The 15,140-nt window shown below is 60.2% G+C and overlaps 1 protein-coding gene across 4 annotated transcripts in view; it reads left to right on the top strand.

The window, feature by feature from the left end:
* AP2A2 (adaptor related protein complex 2 subunit alpha 2) overlaps nucleotides 1–13,644 on the top strand; it is a 61,171-nt gene extending 47,527 nt beyond the window's left edge. For 3 of the 4 annotated variants that reach the window (XM_072970609.1, XM_072970608.1, XM_072970610.1), the window contains exons 10-22: nucleotides 140–277; nucleotides 2,463–2,645; nucleotides 3,168–3,265; nucleotides 3,683–3,914; nucleotides 4,005–4,178; nucleotides 5,421–5,581; nucleotides 8,061–8,143; nucleotides 9,712–9,801; nucleotides 10,536–10,659; nucleotides 11,641–11,757; nucleotides 11,850–11,919; nucleotides 12,038–12,172; nucleotides 12,964–13,644. In XM_072970609.1, the coding sequence (XP_072826710.1) occupies nucleotides 140–277; nucleotides 2,463–2,645; nucleotides 3,168–3,265; nucleotides 3,683–3,914; nucleotides 4,005–4,178; nucleotides 5,421–5,581; nucleotides 8,061–8,143; nucleotides 9,712–9,801; nucleotides 10,536–10,659; nucleotides 11,641–11,757; nucleotides 11,850–11,919; nucleotides 12,038–12,172; nucleotides 12,964–13,041 (1,683 nt within the window). In that variant the 3' untranslated portion in view covers nucleotides 13,042–13,644. Of the gene's footprint in view, nucleotides 1–139; nucleotides 278–2,462; nucleotides 2,646–3,167; nucleotides 3,266–3,682; nucleotides 3,915–4,004; nucleotides 4,179–5,420; nucleotides 5,582–8,060; nucleotides 8,144–9,711; nucleotides 9,802–10,535; nucleotides 10,660–11,640; nucleotides 11,758–11,849; nucleotides 11,920–12,037; nucleotides 12,173–12,963 lie in introns of those variants that run through there. The other variant, XR_012076880.1, reaches the window with a different exon arrangement.
* The last annotated feature ends 1,496 nt before the right edge of the window (nucleotides 13,645–15,140 follow it).

The raw sequence follows: 15,140 nt of genomic DNA, 5'->3' as shown, positions 1-15,140 counted from the left end.
TCAGTGTGAGTGTGGGGACCGAGGGGGCGCCTGGCCAGCTGAGTCAGAAGCGTAGGAGAGCCTGGCATGCGGGGCTCTCGGTGGACAGCCTCCGCCCCTGGCCCAGGCTGTGCTCATGCAGCTGCTTCTGTGCCCCCAGACGGAGCGGGACGTGAGTGTGCGGCAGCGGGCTGTGGACCTCCTCTACGCCATGTGTGACCGCAGCAACGCCCAGCAGATCGTGGCCGAGATGCTGAGCTACTTGGAGACGGCCGACTACTCTATTCGAGAAGAGATTGTGAGTTCGCGTCACGGGCCGTGGATGCTTGTGAATGTCAGCTCCCGTGTGTCCCTGGTTGGTGGTGGTTCTGTGGACTCTGCTGAGAGTCTGCTTGGTGCTGGAGGAGACAGTCCTTTGCCTTGGCCTACTTGTCTGCATTTTGAGGGGAGTCTTCCGGTCTTTCAGGATGACTTTGAGCAGGCCCTGCGGTCAGCCCGTCTGGCCGTGTCCACCTGTCAGTAAGCTCTGGCAGCTCAGGGTCCAGGGGAGTCTCCAGGCGCCTGTGGCTGGGCGAGTGGGAATTCAGGTGCCTTGGGCAGGTCTTTGTACTTGTTTGCTTGGCACGTTTTTGTGTTACCCCGACACACCTGGAGGGGAGGGGCCTGGCCTCCAGCGGCACTTGGCCCCTGCAGAGTGGCGCAAGCTCCTGGCAGGCCCACGCTCTGTGGCGCTGACCGTGTGCGAGACCGCTGGGGGTGCAGACCCGGGGCACGGGTCCCTGGAAGCTGCATCAGCAGGAAGAGCAGGCCTGGTGGTTACTCCAGGGCATGTCGGGCTCGGAGTGAACCTGTGTGCCAAGGCCCTGCAGCCTCTCCGTCCTTTGAAGAGTTTTTTGTCCTTCTCGGGGGCAGAGCACAGTGGAGGCCTCCTTGGAACCTTTGTAGAGTGAGTGTCCAGCATCAGAGCTGCGAGTGACTTGCAAGGCTGCTTGTGGGCCAGCATTTGGTTTGAAAACGACAGCCCTGTGGCTGAACGTGGTCAGATGCTCAGGGTTATAGAGGGTCAGTCACTGAATGGTGTGGCCACTGTGGCCAGACCGGGGGCTGGGTGCTGCCCTTTAGTGGGGGTGTGGGCTGCCCGGCGTGGTCAGCTTGGCTTCTCAGAGGTTGCAGCCTTTAAGCCGAGCCATGGGGCAGCTGGGCCAGAGGGCGTCCTGTGTGGGGTAGGGCTGGGCAGTGGGGCCGGCTCTGGGCGCTGTGGTCCTGGGACTTCACTTCTCATCTCTGTGTGGTGCCTTGAGCAGAGACAGGCACGTTCTTCAGTGGAACTGTGTTGGCTTTTAAGGTCCTGAGTGTTGGTCAGCCCCGCATCAGCGGCTCTCACTCCCTTTCACGTGGTGAGTGAGGATCCTCCATCAGTTTCACTCACACGAGGAAGAAAACCAACACTCCTCTCAGTCCCTGGGTACTTGCTCTGTCCGTCCATCTGTCCAGCCAGGCACGTGCTAGCTGCTGGGCAGCCACACTGGATGTGCTGCACTTCCCGCCCATGAGGAGCCTTTCTGTGCCCACCAGGCCTACCTGTGATAGGTAGGGATGGGTGGAGGCAGGGCCTGGGGTCCCAGGGCTCCCGGGGGCATCTGTGCCACCGGACAAAGGGGGCACTACTGCAGGAGGCGGTGGCGGTCTTGCCAGGAGAGTCCAGGGCACGGAGGCCCCTGGGGGCAGGTGGTTCAGCACAGAGGAGTGGGGCGTGTGGGGCAGGGGCGGAGGCAGCCGACCGCGGGCCTCTGTGGTGTAGGGGAGCCCTGAGTGTGTGACTTCGAGGCGAGCTCTGGGCTTGAAGGGCTTTAAGCTGAGAGCAGTGGCAAGGCAGATGCTTTGGAATGATGCTCTGGGACCATGATGGAGAGTCGATTTGGAGGCCAAAGGGTGGGTAGGGCGGATGGACGGCGGGATGGCCCCAGCTCGGGCTCGGGCGCGGCCAGGAGGTGAGGTGGCGGGTGGGGGTGGGGGACGCGGTCTGGCTTTGGTGCGGTGCAGCTCAGAGCACCTCAGAGCGAGAAGAGGCTGCTCTCTGGGGAGGCTTGGGGCTGCTTCTGACAGCCCAGAGCAGGCACCCTGGGCAGTGGGTGGGCTCTCCTGGGAAGAGAAGGAAGGCTGGTGGGAGCAGGTGACCCAGCGAGCACGGCCGCTCTGTCAGCAGGCTGCCTTGGCCGTAGTGGGGGCTCGGCGTACTGCCTGCAGTCGTGGCCAGCCCCCTGTGTCTTCCTCCACCCTGTCTTGTGTCTGTTCCTGGAGGATGGTTTGGCTTTCCTCAGTTTAGCCTGTGGACCCTAAACTTTCTGGGCTCTCTGAGACCCTGGGGGGCGGCTCTGGCACGCATGTTTACGTCCTTCTGAAGCCCTGTGTGGACGCTGGCGGCGCTGGGCCTGGCGTTGCGGGGCTTCTGGGCACCTGCCCTGAGCGGCCGTCCTCTGCAGGTGCTGAAGGTCGCCATCCTGGCAGAGAAGTACGCTGTGGACTACACGTGGTACGTGGACACCATCCTGAACCTGATCCGCATTGCCGGCGACTATGTGAGCGAGGAGGTGTGGTACCGCGTCATCCAGATTGTCATCAACCGGGACGACGTGCAGGGCTACGCTGCCAAGACGGTGTTTGAGGTGCGCGGAGGGCCGGCCTCCCTCCCGCCTCCTGCCAGCCTTCTTGGAGGTCCTGGCTCCGTGTCCCTCCTGCCTCTGCTTGTGTCTCGGTTCCCTCGCACCTTCGTTTCCACACCACTGGCCACGTGAGCGAGCTGCCGAGGGCCGGGGCCTCTGTGCGCCTGAGAGCGTGGCCCTGGTGGGCTGGTGGTCTTGGTTGGCGAGGGAAGTGTGCCTCTGGAAGGTGCTGATGTGCACCTGCCCCGGCCTGGGGCCTGAACGCCGGTTTTCAGGAGCAGCTGTCGTTCCAGGCACGGGGTCAGCCAGGGCCTCCCCTGGGCTCCCCTGCTACTGAGGCCTCTACTGAAGTGGCCTGGAGGGAGGATGGGCAGGAACTGCAGCCCAGAGAGGCTTGGGAAGGCCTGGGGCCTGCGCCTGTGCCCCTGGCCCGGCCACTCGGCCTGCTGCTCTCTGGAGGTGGAGCGCCTTCACTGCCCCTGCGTGGGCTCTGTGCGCCCAGCTCACTGCGTGTGCTTTCCCCAGGCCCTCCAGGCCCCGGCGTGCCACGAGAACCTGGTCAAGGTGGGCGGCTACATCCTGGGGGAGTTCGGAAACTTGATAGCGGGAGACCCGAGATCCAGGTAAGTCGCCCGGGGGCCGGGAGCGTCGCATCCTGGCGCTGGGCCCGCCCTCCGGTTCCCACCTGATGGCCTAGTGAGGCTGGCTGACATCCCGAGCCCGTGGAGACAGCCCAGAGTGAGACCACGTGTGCTCGGATCGATTGTACGAGTGATGAGGGTTCTAGCTGAGAATGAGATGCGGCCGTTCAGAGAGAGTGCTCCCCTGGGGATTGGAGGTGCCTGGTGCCAGACAGCCTTCTCCCTCACAGGAGAGGTTCTGGTTTCGTGTGTGGCTGGCTCCCCCCATCAGCCCTTGCTTGCTCTCCCCGTCCTGCTGAGGTGCTGGGGGCCAGCTCAGGCCAGGCGGAAGCTGGGCGTGGGGCTGCTTGGAGATGGGAGGTGACGCTGTGCCCCGCCCATCCACCCCCCCGCACTCAGCCCTCTGATCCAGTTCGACCTGCTGCATTCCAAGTTCCACCTGTGTGGCGCCCCAACCCGGGCGCTCCTCCTGTCCACTTACATCAAGTTCGTGAACCTCTTTCCGGAGGTGAAGACCACCATCCAGGACGTGCTACGCAGCGACAGCCAGCTGAGGAACGCGGACGTGGAGCTGCAGCAGCGGGCCGTGGAGTACCTGCGGCTCAGCACAGTGGCCAGCACCGACATCCTGGTAGGCCGGCTCTCTGTCCCCGCGGCACGCTGCCCATCCGGAGGGCCATGGGGCTTCGTGCCCGGCCGACCCAGACGTCTTTCCCACCAGGCCACTGTCCTGGAGGAGATGCCCCCGTTCCCGGAGCGTGAGTCCTCCATCCTGGCCAAACTCAAGAAGAAGAAGGGCCCGAGCACCGTGACGGACCTGGAGGAGGCCAAGAGAGAGAGGGGCAGCGACATCAACGGGGGCCCCGAGCCCGCCCCGGCCGGAACCAGTGCCGCGGTGGGTCCCTCCCTGAGGGCGGTGCCCTGTGCGTGCCCGGGGCCTGGGGTCCAGAGCAGTTCCTGCATCTCATCTTGGCTTTGGTTTTAGAAAACGTGGTCTCTCGTCCCTTTTGCACAACTGCCTCGTGAGGCTGCCCACTGCTCCTCGGTGAGGAGTGGCCCGCCTCCTGCTGTCCTTAGTTTTCAGTGGCAGGTGGGTTAGAGCGAGTGGCCCGTTCATGTGAGGCGCAGTGAGAACACCCCCACCAGAGCAGACGCGCCCTTTGACGTCTGTTGGGGGAGGCACCCTCTTGAGAGGCGTCTTGCCCTCTGGTGGGGAGCCCGGGGAGCGGGCCCCTCTTTGCAGGACATGTACTTTGTGCTGCCTCCTTTTGCTTGAGGTGGAGTTCACACGTAAGATGATCCACCTGCACATGAGATCTTTTAGAGAGTCAGTGTGGCACTCCAGACATGCGAGAGACCAGCAGCTACTCGTGCTGATGCGGTGGTTTCCGCGTCAGGCCCCACGTAGCCTCGCGGGGAGGCGGTTGGCAGCGGGAGGCGGGGCCGGCCGTGACCGGCCGCGTGTCCACGCGCTGGAGAGAGAAACTGCTTTGGCCCCTGCAGCTCTCGGGGCAGCTGCGTTCCTGGGGAGATGAGTGTGTGTTAAACCTGAGCAAGCTGATCAGTGCAGGGACTGCAGACGGCACGGGGTGGAGTCTTGGGTGATTGTACATGGATGTGTGCCTTCCCGAGGAGCGGGGCGGAGGGGCGAGTTCTGCAGGCAGAGCAGCTCCGGGCTGGGTCTGGCGATCAGAACCCTGCATGCTTCTGGCACTCCTGTGCCCTGCCGGCTCACGCGTGAGCGTCAGCCTTGTGTGCAGCTGGGGGCGTCGGTGGCGTGAGTGTGCGGGGCTGCGCTGTGTCTCCCGTGAGTTCCAGAGCGACGAGGGGGAGGTGCTGCTTTGCTCTGTCTTGCTGGGATCAGAAAGCACTTGCTTATTGTTGAAGACTCCGGTCTGTTGGCCTCTTACCTGCTTTTTCCTGTAACGTAGTGGAACTTGAAAACGATGAGGGAACGTGCCTCAGCAAACCGCTATCTTGGTCTTCTCACCTCTCCAGGCTTTCCGGGCGGTCGACACTAACGCGCACATGGTCTTGCTTCTTAAAGCAGGCGCCTCCTGGGGTCTGGGTGGTGGGGCTGCGGGCACTGGTCTTGTGCCCAGACAGTTCCACAGTGAACCTCTCCTCTGTTTTCCAGTCCACGCCCTCTCCGTCAGCAGACCTCCTGGGTCTGGGGGCTGCACCCCCCGTCCCCGCAGGCCCCCCACCCTCCTCCGGCGGGCTACTCGTGGACGTGTTCTCAGACTCACCCTCCGCGGTCGCGCCGCTGGCTCCCGGCTCCGAGGACAACTTTGCCAGGTAGTCTGTCTCCTACGTCCTGAGGACAAGGACTCTCTGCCCTGCCCCCCGCCCCGCCCCGAGGTCCTTCCCTCCCCAGCCCCTCCACCTCCTTGGGGTGCAGTTTCCCTGGAGGAAGGGAGTGCACGCACTCCGAGGGGAGACCATCAGGTGGAAAGGTGGCCTGGGCCCCGTGCTGTGGCGCCTGCCGTTGGTCGCAGCGTGTGCTCTCGGCCCCTTTTCTCTTTGCCCTTTGGCACTCTGGTCCCACATCTCCCGCCCTTACTTACTCACCCTCGGACCTGCCTTCCAGGCCCCCAGCTTTATTTTCTTGAGAAACAGTCTTCAGGTGCAGTTGCTACTTCCCACCGTGGGGCCCTGCCTGAGGTGTGCCTCCTCTCCTTCCTCCTCTGCCCGCAGGCCTCACCACCTCTCCCCTTGGGCGCCGGCCGGCCGACCTCCCGCCCGCCGCCCACTTTACTGTTCCTCCAGCTTCAAGATGAAATCCCAAACTGCCCTTCCGAGCACGTTTGCTATCCGCCTTTCTGCCTGCCGGTCCTGTACCTTTCCCTGCTTGCTCCCCGCCATCATCTGTCTCTGCGGATCTTAATCTGAGTGGAGGGCAGGTGCAGGCAGAGGACAGAGGAATTCCTGTGGGTTTACACTGCCCCCCGGGGCTCTTTGTGTTTGCACCGTGCATTGATTCTTACTTCCTGCTGCTGGTGGAAATGCCTGGGAAAAGGCAGGTGTGGAGCGCTGCTGGGTGTCTGTCTCTGGCTGCAGACAGACTCTTTTTAAGAAAACGAGGAATAGTCGATTTACGGTATCATAGTAGTTTCAGGTGCACAACGTCGTGATTCACAACTTTTATCGATTGTACTCTGTTTAAAGTTGCTGCAAAGCAGTGGCTGTACCTCCCTGTGCTGTGCGGTGCGTCCTTGCTGCTCACCTACTTCACACGAACAGCTTGTGTCTCCTTGTCCCCTGCCCCGTCTTGCCTCCCCGCCCCTCTCCCCACTGGTGACCGCTGGTTTGTTCTCTGCATCTACGGGCCTGTTTCTGTTTCATTATACCACTCGTTAGCTCTGTGTTTCAGATTTCACATGTGGGTGATGCCATACAGCACTTTTTTCTGTCTGGCTTATTTCTTGAGCATGCTGCCTTCCAGTTCGTCCGCGTCATTGTAGATGGCAACGTGTCATTCTTTCTTATGGCTGAGCAGCCGTCCGTTGCATGTGTGCTCATGTGCGTGTCTTCTTCACTTGCTCGTCCCTTGGCGGACGCCTGGGCTGCCCCCAGGTCCTGGCTGCTGTCAGTAGCGCTGCTGCGAACGCTGGGGTCGTGTGTCTTTTCGAATTAGTGTTTTCCTTCTCTCTGGGTCTGTGCCCGGGAGTGGGACTGGGTCTTCCGGTGGTTTGTAGTTTCTTGAGGAACCGCCGTACTGCCCTCGGGGGCTGCCCTGGTTGGCGCCCCCCCCCCCCCCGCAGTGCGCAGGGCCCGTGCCCTCCCGCCCTCACCGGCGCTTGGTGCTCACGGCCGTTCTGGCAGGTGTGAGGCGGTGTCTCGTCGTGCTTCTGACCTGCGTCCCCCTGACGGTGGGTAGTGTTGAGTGTCTTTTCACAGGCCTGCCAGCCGTCTGCGTTTCCTCTTTGGAAGAGTATCTATTCGGTTCTTCTACCCGTTTTTTAAATCAGCTTCTTTGAATACTGAGTTGTATGAGCTGTTTATATATTTTGGATATTAACCCTATTGGTCCTCGCATTTGCAAGTATTTTCTCCCAGTCAGTAGGTTGTTTTTTTGTTTTGTTGAAGATTTCCTTTGCTGTGCCAGAACTTTTGAGATTAATTAGGTCCTGTTTATTTTTTTTCGTATTTGCTTCCTTTGCCTTAGGAGCAGATGCAAAAAAACACTGCTGTGATATGTCAAAGAGTGTTCTGCCTGTGTTCTCTTCTAGGAGCTTTATGGTTTTCGGTCTTTAATCCATTTTGAGTTTACTTTTGCATATGGTGTAAGAAGACGTTCTGATTGCATTTCTGTACTTGTGGCTGTAGGTGGTTTTCCCAGCACCAGGGGAAGGGGCGGGGGTGGGGCGCCGAGTGCTGTGAGTGTGCTGGCCTGCAGACGCCCAGGGAGGGGGTGCTGTTGGTCGCCCGCAGGCTGGAGGCCTGTGCTGGGTGTCAGCGGGCCAGCCTGCGGTCTGGCCTGGACGTGTGCGCCTCGGCCCGTGTCCTAAGCAGTGGCACGCTGGCAGGGGTCGGCCGGCACCTTCATGAGGAGCAGACGGGTAGCCCGTCCCTGGCCACCTCGTGGGTGTGTGGCATCATGGCTCTTGGCTCTTCTGTCCCTGGTGGCACAGGCGCTCGTCAGGATGCTCCTCCCTCCCTCATGTCCCACAGAGGTTCTTCTGGTCTTAGTGTTCTTCAAACCCTTTTTCAAACAAATCTTCGTATTTTCCATGGGTGGCTTTGAGTGACTTACACATTGTCCCTTGTCCCCCAGGTTTGTCTGTAAAAATAATGGTGTGTTGTTTGAAAACCAACTGCTTCAAATTGGACTGAAGTCTGAATTTCGGCAGAATTTAGGTATGTGTTTTACTTACTTAACGAGAACTTCTCTTAGAAATTTGGGGGAGAGAATATTTCTAAATTATGTACCTCGTAAGGATCTAGTTTCCAGACTATATAGAGGACTCCAAGTCAACAACAGAAAGACTGCCCACTTAAAAAGTGGTCGAAGTCTTGGATAGACATGTTGTTTCTGAGGAAGACATTCAGATGTCCCAAAGCACACAAAAAGGTGCCCGACACCACCGCTAGTCTGGGAAATGCAAGCAAACCACGTCGAAGTGCCCCTCACACCCATCGGCATGGCTGCTTTGAAAAACAAAACAAGTGCTGGCAGAGGCGGAGAGAAATTGGAACCATACGCACTCTTGGAGGGAATGTAAAATGGCGCAGCTGCTGCAGATGGCAGCCTGGGGGCTTCTTAAACAATTGAAGATAGAATTACCGTATGTATGATCTAGCAGCTCCATGTCTCGGTGTTTACCCCCCAGAATTGAAAAGAAAGCAGGGACTCGGGCAAATCCTCTCGCCCACGTCCACGCGGGGCTCCTCACAGCAGCCAAGAGGTGGAGGGGGCCCGAGTGTCCACACAGCACAGTGAGTGGACACACAGCGTGGTCCATCCACACGATGGGCCACTACTCAGCCGTAAGAAGGAAGGGCATTCCGGCCCAGCTGCAGCACGATGGGCCTTGGGGACGTGGTGCTCAGTGGAATGAAACAGACACTGAAGGACAGGTCCTGTGCGACCCCGCTCACATGGGGTCCCTGGGGGAGTCAGATCCACAGAAAAGGGGCGGGGGAGGGGAGCGAGTGTTTAGCAGGGACAGAGCGTCAGTTTGGGAGGCAGGACAAGTTCTGGAGGTGATGGTGTGCTGGTCACATGAGAATGTGAATGTGGTTAGTGCCGCGACCTGTGCACCTAGAAATGGTTAAGATGGTAAATTACAGGTTGCATATAGTTCTCATATTTTTTTCAAAAAGGCTTTTTTGTTTACTACTCCCCCCCCCCAAAAAAAACTAATGCCCACTGACTGCTGTGACTGGTGCCCAAGGAGCACCTGTGGGCTGACACCCACCTCCTTCGTGGCACCGTGAAGGAGCCTCGGGTGGACTTGCTCTCCTCTGTCTGCGGAGCAGCTGGAAATGTGCAGACGGGGGGCAGTGCGTCTGCCCCAGGGCCCTCTGGTGTTGGGAGGGCCGGCGGGTCCTGCTCCAGGGACTCCCTGCAGGTGGACTGCGGCGCTCAGTCTCTGACCTGGTGAGGACTGTGCGCGGCCGTGTTGGTGGCACCCAGGCCTGGTGGGGGTCCCCTAGATTGTGGGGGTGGCGCCCAGCTGCTCTTCCTCGTCGGGAGACTTGAGGTTCACGTTCCACTCTGAGTAGTTTGGGTATGAAGACATTGGCAGCTAGCGCAGAGTTGGTGTCGTGCTGTGGCCCAGGGCTCCGGGAGCGGCGTTTGTGGGGGAGCCTGGCCACCCTGCCTGGGTCCCTGGGCCCAGCGTGGCCGCCAGCTCAGCAGGTGGCCCTCGTCTCCAGGTGCGCGTCCGGGAGGCTAGGGCGTGACGTGTTTTGTGCCCTCCTAGGTCGTATGTTCATATTTTATGGTAACAAGACTTCCACGCAGTTCCTGCATTTCACTCCTACACTCATCTGTTCGGATGACCTCCAGGCCAATATCCTTGGTTCCACTGCGCCCGGGCCCTGGCAGACAGTAATTGGGACTTCGAGGCGGGTTTTGAGGGCGTCTCCAGGGGCTGTCACCGCAGGTTGTCTTCCCGCCCTTGGGTTGTTAGTCGCTGCAACGCTTGTGGGGCGCACGCGGCCTCGGCTCCTGCTTCGATGGCTGGTTCATCGCTTTCTTACTCACCTGTTCTGGTCTCCAAATCCCTCCGAGCTCTGAGCTCTGGTCTCTGCTCTCCTGCTCTGGGAGTCTCCCAGGGAGCGGCCATGGGCGGGAGACCGAGGGGGGCTTCTCCACCATCAGCTTCGCTGTCTGGGGTCTCTTGCCATGGGTGGGCTGCCCTGGGAGAGGGAGGGAGGGGGAGGCCCGGCTTGACCACAGCCCTCCTTACTACAGGCCAGAGCCATTTTTATTGTAAGATAAACATGTTTTAAACATAGACTATTAACACTAAATGTTTCAAAACAGTCGTCAAAGAGGGGAGGGTGTAGCTCAGTGGTAGAGCATGTGCCTAGCATGCGCAAGGTCCTGGGTTCAGTCCTCAGTACTTTCATTTAAAGTAATTCATTAATTAGTTAGAAAAAACTGTCATTAAAAATACACACATGAAAGATTTCATCCGAGATCAGGAAGTGCACTCCGACTCCTACAGACCCCTTCTAGAGCCTTTCTGACCTGGGACTGGCTCGGCCCCGCCTGCTTTCTCGGCTTCCTTGACGCACACACGCCTAAGCCTACAGACCAAGCCTGTGGACCCCACCGTGGATGGGGGTGCGCAGGTGCAGCAGGCCGTCAACATCGAGTGCGTGTCCGACTTCGCGGAGGCGCCTGTGCTCAACATCCAGTTCAGGTGGGAGCCCCGGGCTGCATCACCACAGGTCTTGCTGGGCCCCAGGGCATCGGGGCTGGGCCCCTCGTCCTCACAGACCTCAGGGTGGTGTGAGGACTGAGGGGCGACCTAGGCGGAGGCTGGCCCTCGCTGTGCACATTGCAGCAGTGGCTCCAGAGGGGAAGGGAAAGGTGCCCAGGGTTCTGAGATGCTGGGCGGATGGGGCCATCTGTCCAAGGTCCGGTGCTTTCAGGCTGAGACACGGAGGGGCCCACCCCATGGGCTTGGGGCCAGCCAGGTCCCCTGTGCTGCTGCCTGGCCCACGGCTCCGAAAGTCAGCTGCAGGGCGGCATCCCTCCAGATTGTCGCCTGGTGTGTGCGACGCTGCGTGGCTGCACTCCGAGCACGCACACCGTCTTGATGATTTTTCTGTAACACGTTTGTGTTGCTCCCTGGCTGCTTCCTGTCATTTCTCAGTGAGTGCAGGAGCGCGCACGTGACCAGCCTCCCCTGTTAGGTATTTGTAAGTTTGTTTTGGAAAGCATGTTTTCAAACATTAAAAACACAGAGAACTGAAAGTACTGTACTTTGTAAAATTTAGGGAAATAGACGTGCACAAATTTTGTTTCGTTCTGTAGGCACACTTTTTTCTGTGGCCTTTTCTGTGGTCTTTTTCAAAAAGAAAAAAGCCCACAAAGTTTAAACCAGTTTGGACTTGTAGGATGTGGGTTGCTAGGGAAGAGTGATGAGGGGGTGGCTGTCCCCGGGTTAGTGTGTCAGGTCTCCCGACCGGTGCGTGGCAGTCCTCGGCTGTGGATGGCGCCGTGCCCAAGCCGGGCCGGTCCCCAGGGCGCAGGACCACCCTCCCCAGCGCCCCGCCCCTCCCCCCGCCCTCAGCCCTCTGTTCCCGGGGGCTGCGCACGAGGGAGTGGCTCCCGGTTGAGGTGCAGGTTTTCCAGCCGCCCGTGCACCCCTTTCACCGTGTCTCTGTGTTGCTCACAGGTATGGGGGAACCTTTCAGAATGTGTCTGTTAAGCTGCCTATCACACTCAACAAATTTTTCCAGCCCACAGAAATGGCTTCTCAGGATTTCTTTCAGCGTTGGAAGCAGCTGAGCAGGTGAGGGGCTGACCCAAACCCTGTGCGGTGCTGATGGGGGCCCTTCAGGCAGGGCCAGAAGCCGGGCTTACGCTGGCCTTTGTTTCTCACAGTCCACAGCAGGAAGTGCAGAGCATCTTCAGAGCAAAGCACCCAATGGATACAGAAATCACGAAAGCCAAGGTCAGTACCTCGCTGGGGTCATTCCCAGAGTCGGGAGGTGGCCAGGGCCCTCCAGAGACCCTCGGCCCCTGCCTGGGTGCTGGCACCAGGCGCTCCAACTCCAATTTCTTTCCCACAGATTATTGGCTTTGGTTCTGCACTCCTGGAGGAAGTCGATCCTAATCCTGCAAATTTTGTGGGAGCCGGTATCATTCATACCAAAACCACGCAGATTGGATGCTTGCTGCGCTTGGAGCCGAACCTGCAAGCCCAGGTCAGGCCCCGGGGGAGCGGCCCAGTCACTTCAGTTTGTTTGTTTCTGTTGTGGTGTAAGTTACACACAGTGAGATGGATGCGCAGGTAGATCCCCAGTGTGGTAATTTGATGAGTTTCAACAGACACGTATGCCTGTGAACCACCACCTGTTGGTACGTGTAAAATTGCCGCTGTCCCAGAAAGTTCCCTGGCACCCCACTGGGGCAACATCCCCAAGAGGCAGCGCTGTGTGGCCCGGCATGGGTTCCGCCTGGCCCTGAGCTGGCAGTCACCAGTTGCTGCTGTGTCCAGGGTCGGTCCTCGTGGGCTGTGTGGCACTCCTTTGTGGGGAGTTGCCCCGTTGGCTTGCCCAGCCCTCCTGTCGATGGACCTCAGGCCGCCCCAGTTTTGGGACACCTTGAATGGGGCTGCTACGAACACTGGCACATGTCTTGGTGTGGACGTGTGGTTTCATCTCACTTGGGCAGTACCCAGGATGGGACGCGGGCTCGTGGGGAGCATGAGCCGTCAGCTCCCCAGCGCCGGCTGGGGCAGTTGGACGCCCACCTGTCCATGTACACTCTGGCGCTGGCGATGGTCAGACTTTCTCACTTTAGCTGCTGAAAGCATGTCTCATGTTTGAGTCTCTGTCACGCAGTGGAACACCTCCAGGGAAGGGCTGAGCAGAGGCCTGGAGTGGCCGCCGGGCAGGCCGTGGCCCGAGGTGCTCTGCTGCTGGAGCGAGGGCCCTGCCGAGGGCCGCACCCGCGGGCAGGTGGGCGGGGGCTGACTGTTGTTGTCTCCTTCCAGATGTACCGGCTCACGCTGCGGACCAGTAAGGAGAGCGTGTCTCAGAGGCTGTGCGAACTGCTCTCAGAGCAGTTCTGACCCACGGGGCAGCTGCCGTGTCTGCACCTGCCTTCTTCCTGCCCTTGTCCCCGTGGCCGTGCTGCGCGCCAGCGCCTGTCTGACATTGCCGCCGGGGGCTCCCGCCTGCTGCCCGGCTTTGTCCCTCCTGGGGTGGGTTGTGAGGGAGAAGAGGCCCAGCTGGACTCGCCGGCCTGCCGGTCAGGAGGAGGGGCGCGGGTCCTGGGATCAACTTTCCTAGAAATCAGGACAGTTCTGTGCGGAAATCTACAAATTAAAGGGAAATTAGAAGTTTGAATGAAAATGGACATTTTTTGGGAAATTTTTAAATGAGCGTTCCTCTCTGGCACTCTGAGAGGAGCAGTGTGCATCTGTGGTGCGGATGGGTCTAAACTAGGACATGTGGCCATTTTGGGGGTGGCTGCTGGGTGCCTGAGACTGTGAGGATGCCCTGGGCTGGAGCAGTGCGTCCAGGCGCCAACATGAGCGCAGCATCTGGGGCGGGGCCCTGACTCTGGAAGTCAGACTCAGCGGTGCTGTGTGTCCTGGCCGCCTTTAGTTCTGTGTTCTTTTCCCAGCGTGGCCTTTTTGAAGGAGACATTAAAGCCGCCTGATTGTCTGAGACCTCGCTTGCGCAGTGTGTGGGGGCAGGGTTCCCGGTGGCCCGGAGAGTGTGTACCTAACTTCACGCATCTGGAGGTTTCAAGCAAGTGCGCTGTCACCCTAGGGGCGACACTGGTTCGTGATTGGAGGGTTCAGTGTGGGTGGGCAGAGGAGATTCCGGGAGCTGAGCTTGTCTCTCCCCTGTGCAGGGGACCTCACGGGCTGGTGCAGGTTTCTCTGGGGTCATGCATGCAGGCCAGGGTGCTGTGGGCCTTGGCCTGTGCAGTCGGAGGAGGGAGGCCTTTGTGTGGTCAGGAGGTGGAGGGCCATTTGGGGATGAGCTGATGCCCCAACTCAGGGTCCCCTGACACTCTGTGTGGCCGTGGAGTCTGAGGCTGTGTGGGTGGCGGCCGTGTCATCCTGCTTTTGTTCAGGCTGCTGGACGACGTGGTGCTTGGGCTCCAGCATGTGGGTCGCCAGCGGGGTGGTGGTTTCGAGTCAGCTGACGCCTGCCCTCCGTCCGCCATTCTAGGTGGGCGTCTGCCCGTCAATTGCGTTCCTTTCCGAAGGGAAAACAAGCGCTAGGTCGGTGGCCAGAGTGCGTGTGGTCTTCGGAGGGAGAAGCACTCAGCATGTGGCTCGTGGCTCGTCCTGCGGGCCATGTGGGGCCTTGAGCTCTGACGACGTGGCCACGGCGCCCCGGTCTCGGGGTGGAGACGTAAGAGTGTCGGGGTGGCATGCCTTTCACCCTGCGCCTGGGTGCAGGGCGTGGCTCACTTACCCCGGGGGACCTGGCCTCAGCTCCCCCGGCTCCACCCTACCAGTTGAGGACGTGCCTTCTGGAGGCCTTGGGCCTAAGGGACACGTGGGCCCAGGGGTTCCTTCCTGGGGAGCGAGCCCACTGAGCTCTTTTGGGGTGACCCCAGCCACAGACGGGGTGCATGTCCCACAGGATGCAGGGCTTCACAAGGGAGTAGCCCTGAGCTGGGGAGGGTGCAGGACCCACAGTGGCGTCCCTTCCTGGCCCAGACCCGTGCTGGTCCAGCCCTTTGGGGTGGGCGTGGGTCTGGGGCTTCAGAACACCCGGGGGCATGGGAGACAGCAGCGCAGAGCCCACGGGCGAGCCTTTGCGTGTTGATCAGTGCCAGTTTATTTGTTAATCTGTTCACGGTGGGCCCATCATTCACGGCGGCTGAGACACCCCTCCCCTGACTGCACAGCCCTTCTCCTCGCTGTGACCTCTGCCTCTTCCCTGCTCGCCCCTGCTTGGGGCCTCCCTTTCCTCAGGAACCCCCTGTGAAGCAGCCTTCCTCTCCACTCCCACCCTGGGGTCAGGTCCCAGCAGGACCGGAAAGCTGCCTTCAAAGGCTGGGAGGCTGGGTGGACAATCGGTGGGCGCGGCCGGCAGGTTTGGTGGGAGCTACGGGAACCCGGCCTGCAGCCCCTTTCTCCTCAGGGCCCAGGCAAGCCCCAAGTGGGGCCTTGTGCCCTGGGGGAGGGTTTCGGGAGCTGCCCCT

Source organism: Vicugna pacos, chromosome 10 (assembly GCF_048564905.1).
Source record: "Vicugna pacos chromosome 10, VicPac4, whole genome shotgun sequence".
Taxonomy (NCBI): Eukaryota; Metazoa; Chordata; class Mammalia; order Artiodactyla; family Camelidae; genus Vicugna; species Vicugna pacos.
Note: the sequence above shows the minus strand (reverse complement) of the source record. Positions and strands in the feature narration are given on the sequence as shown.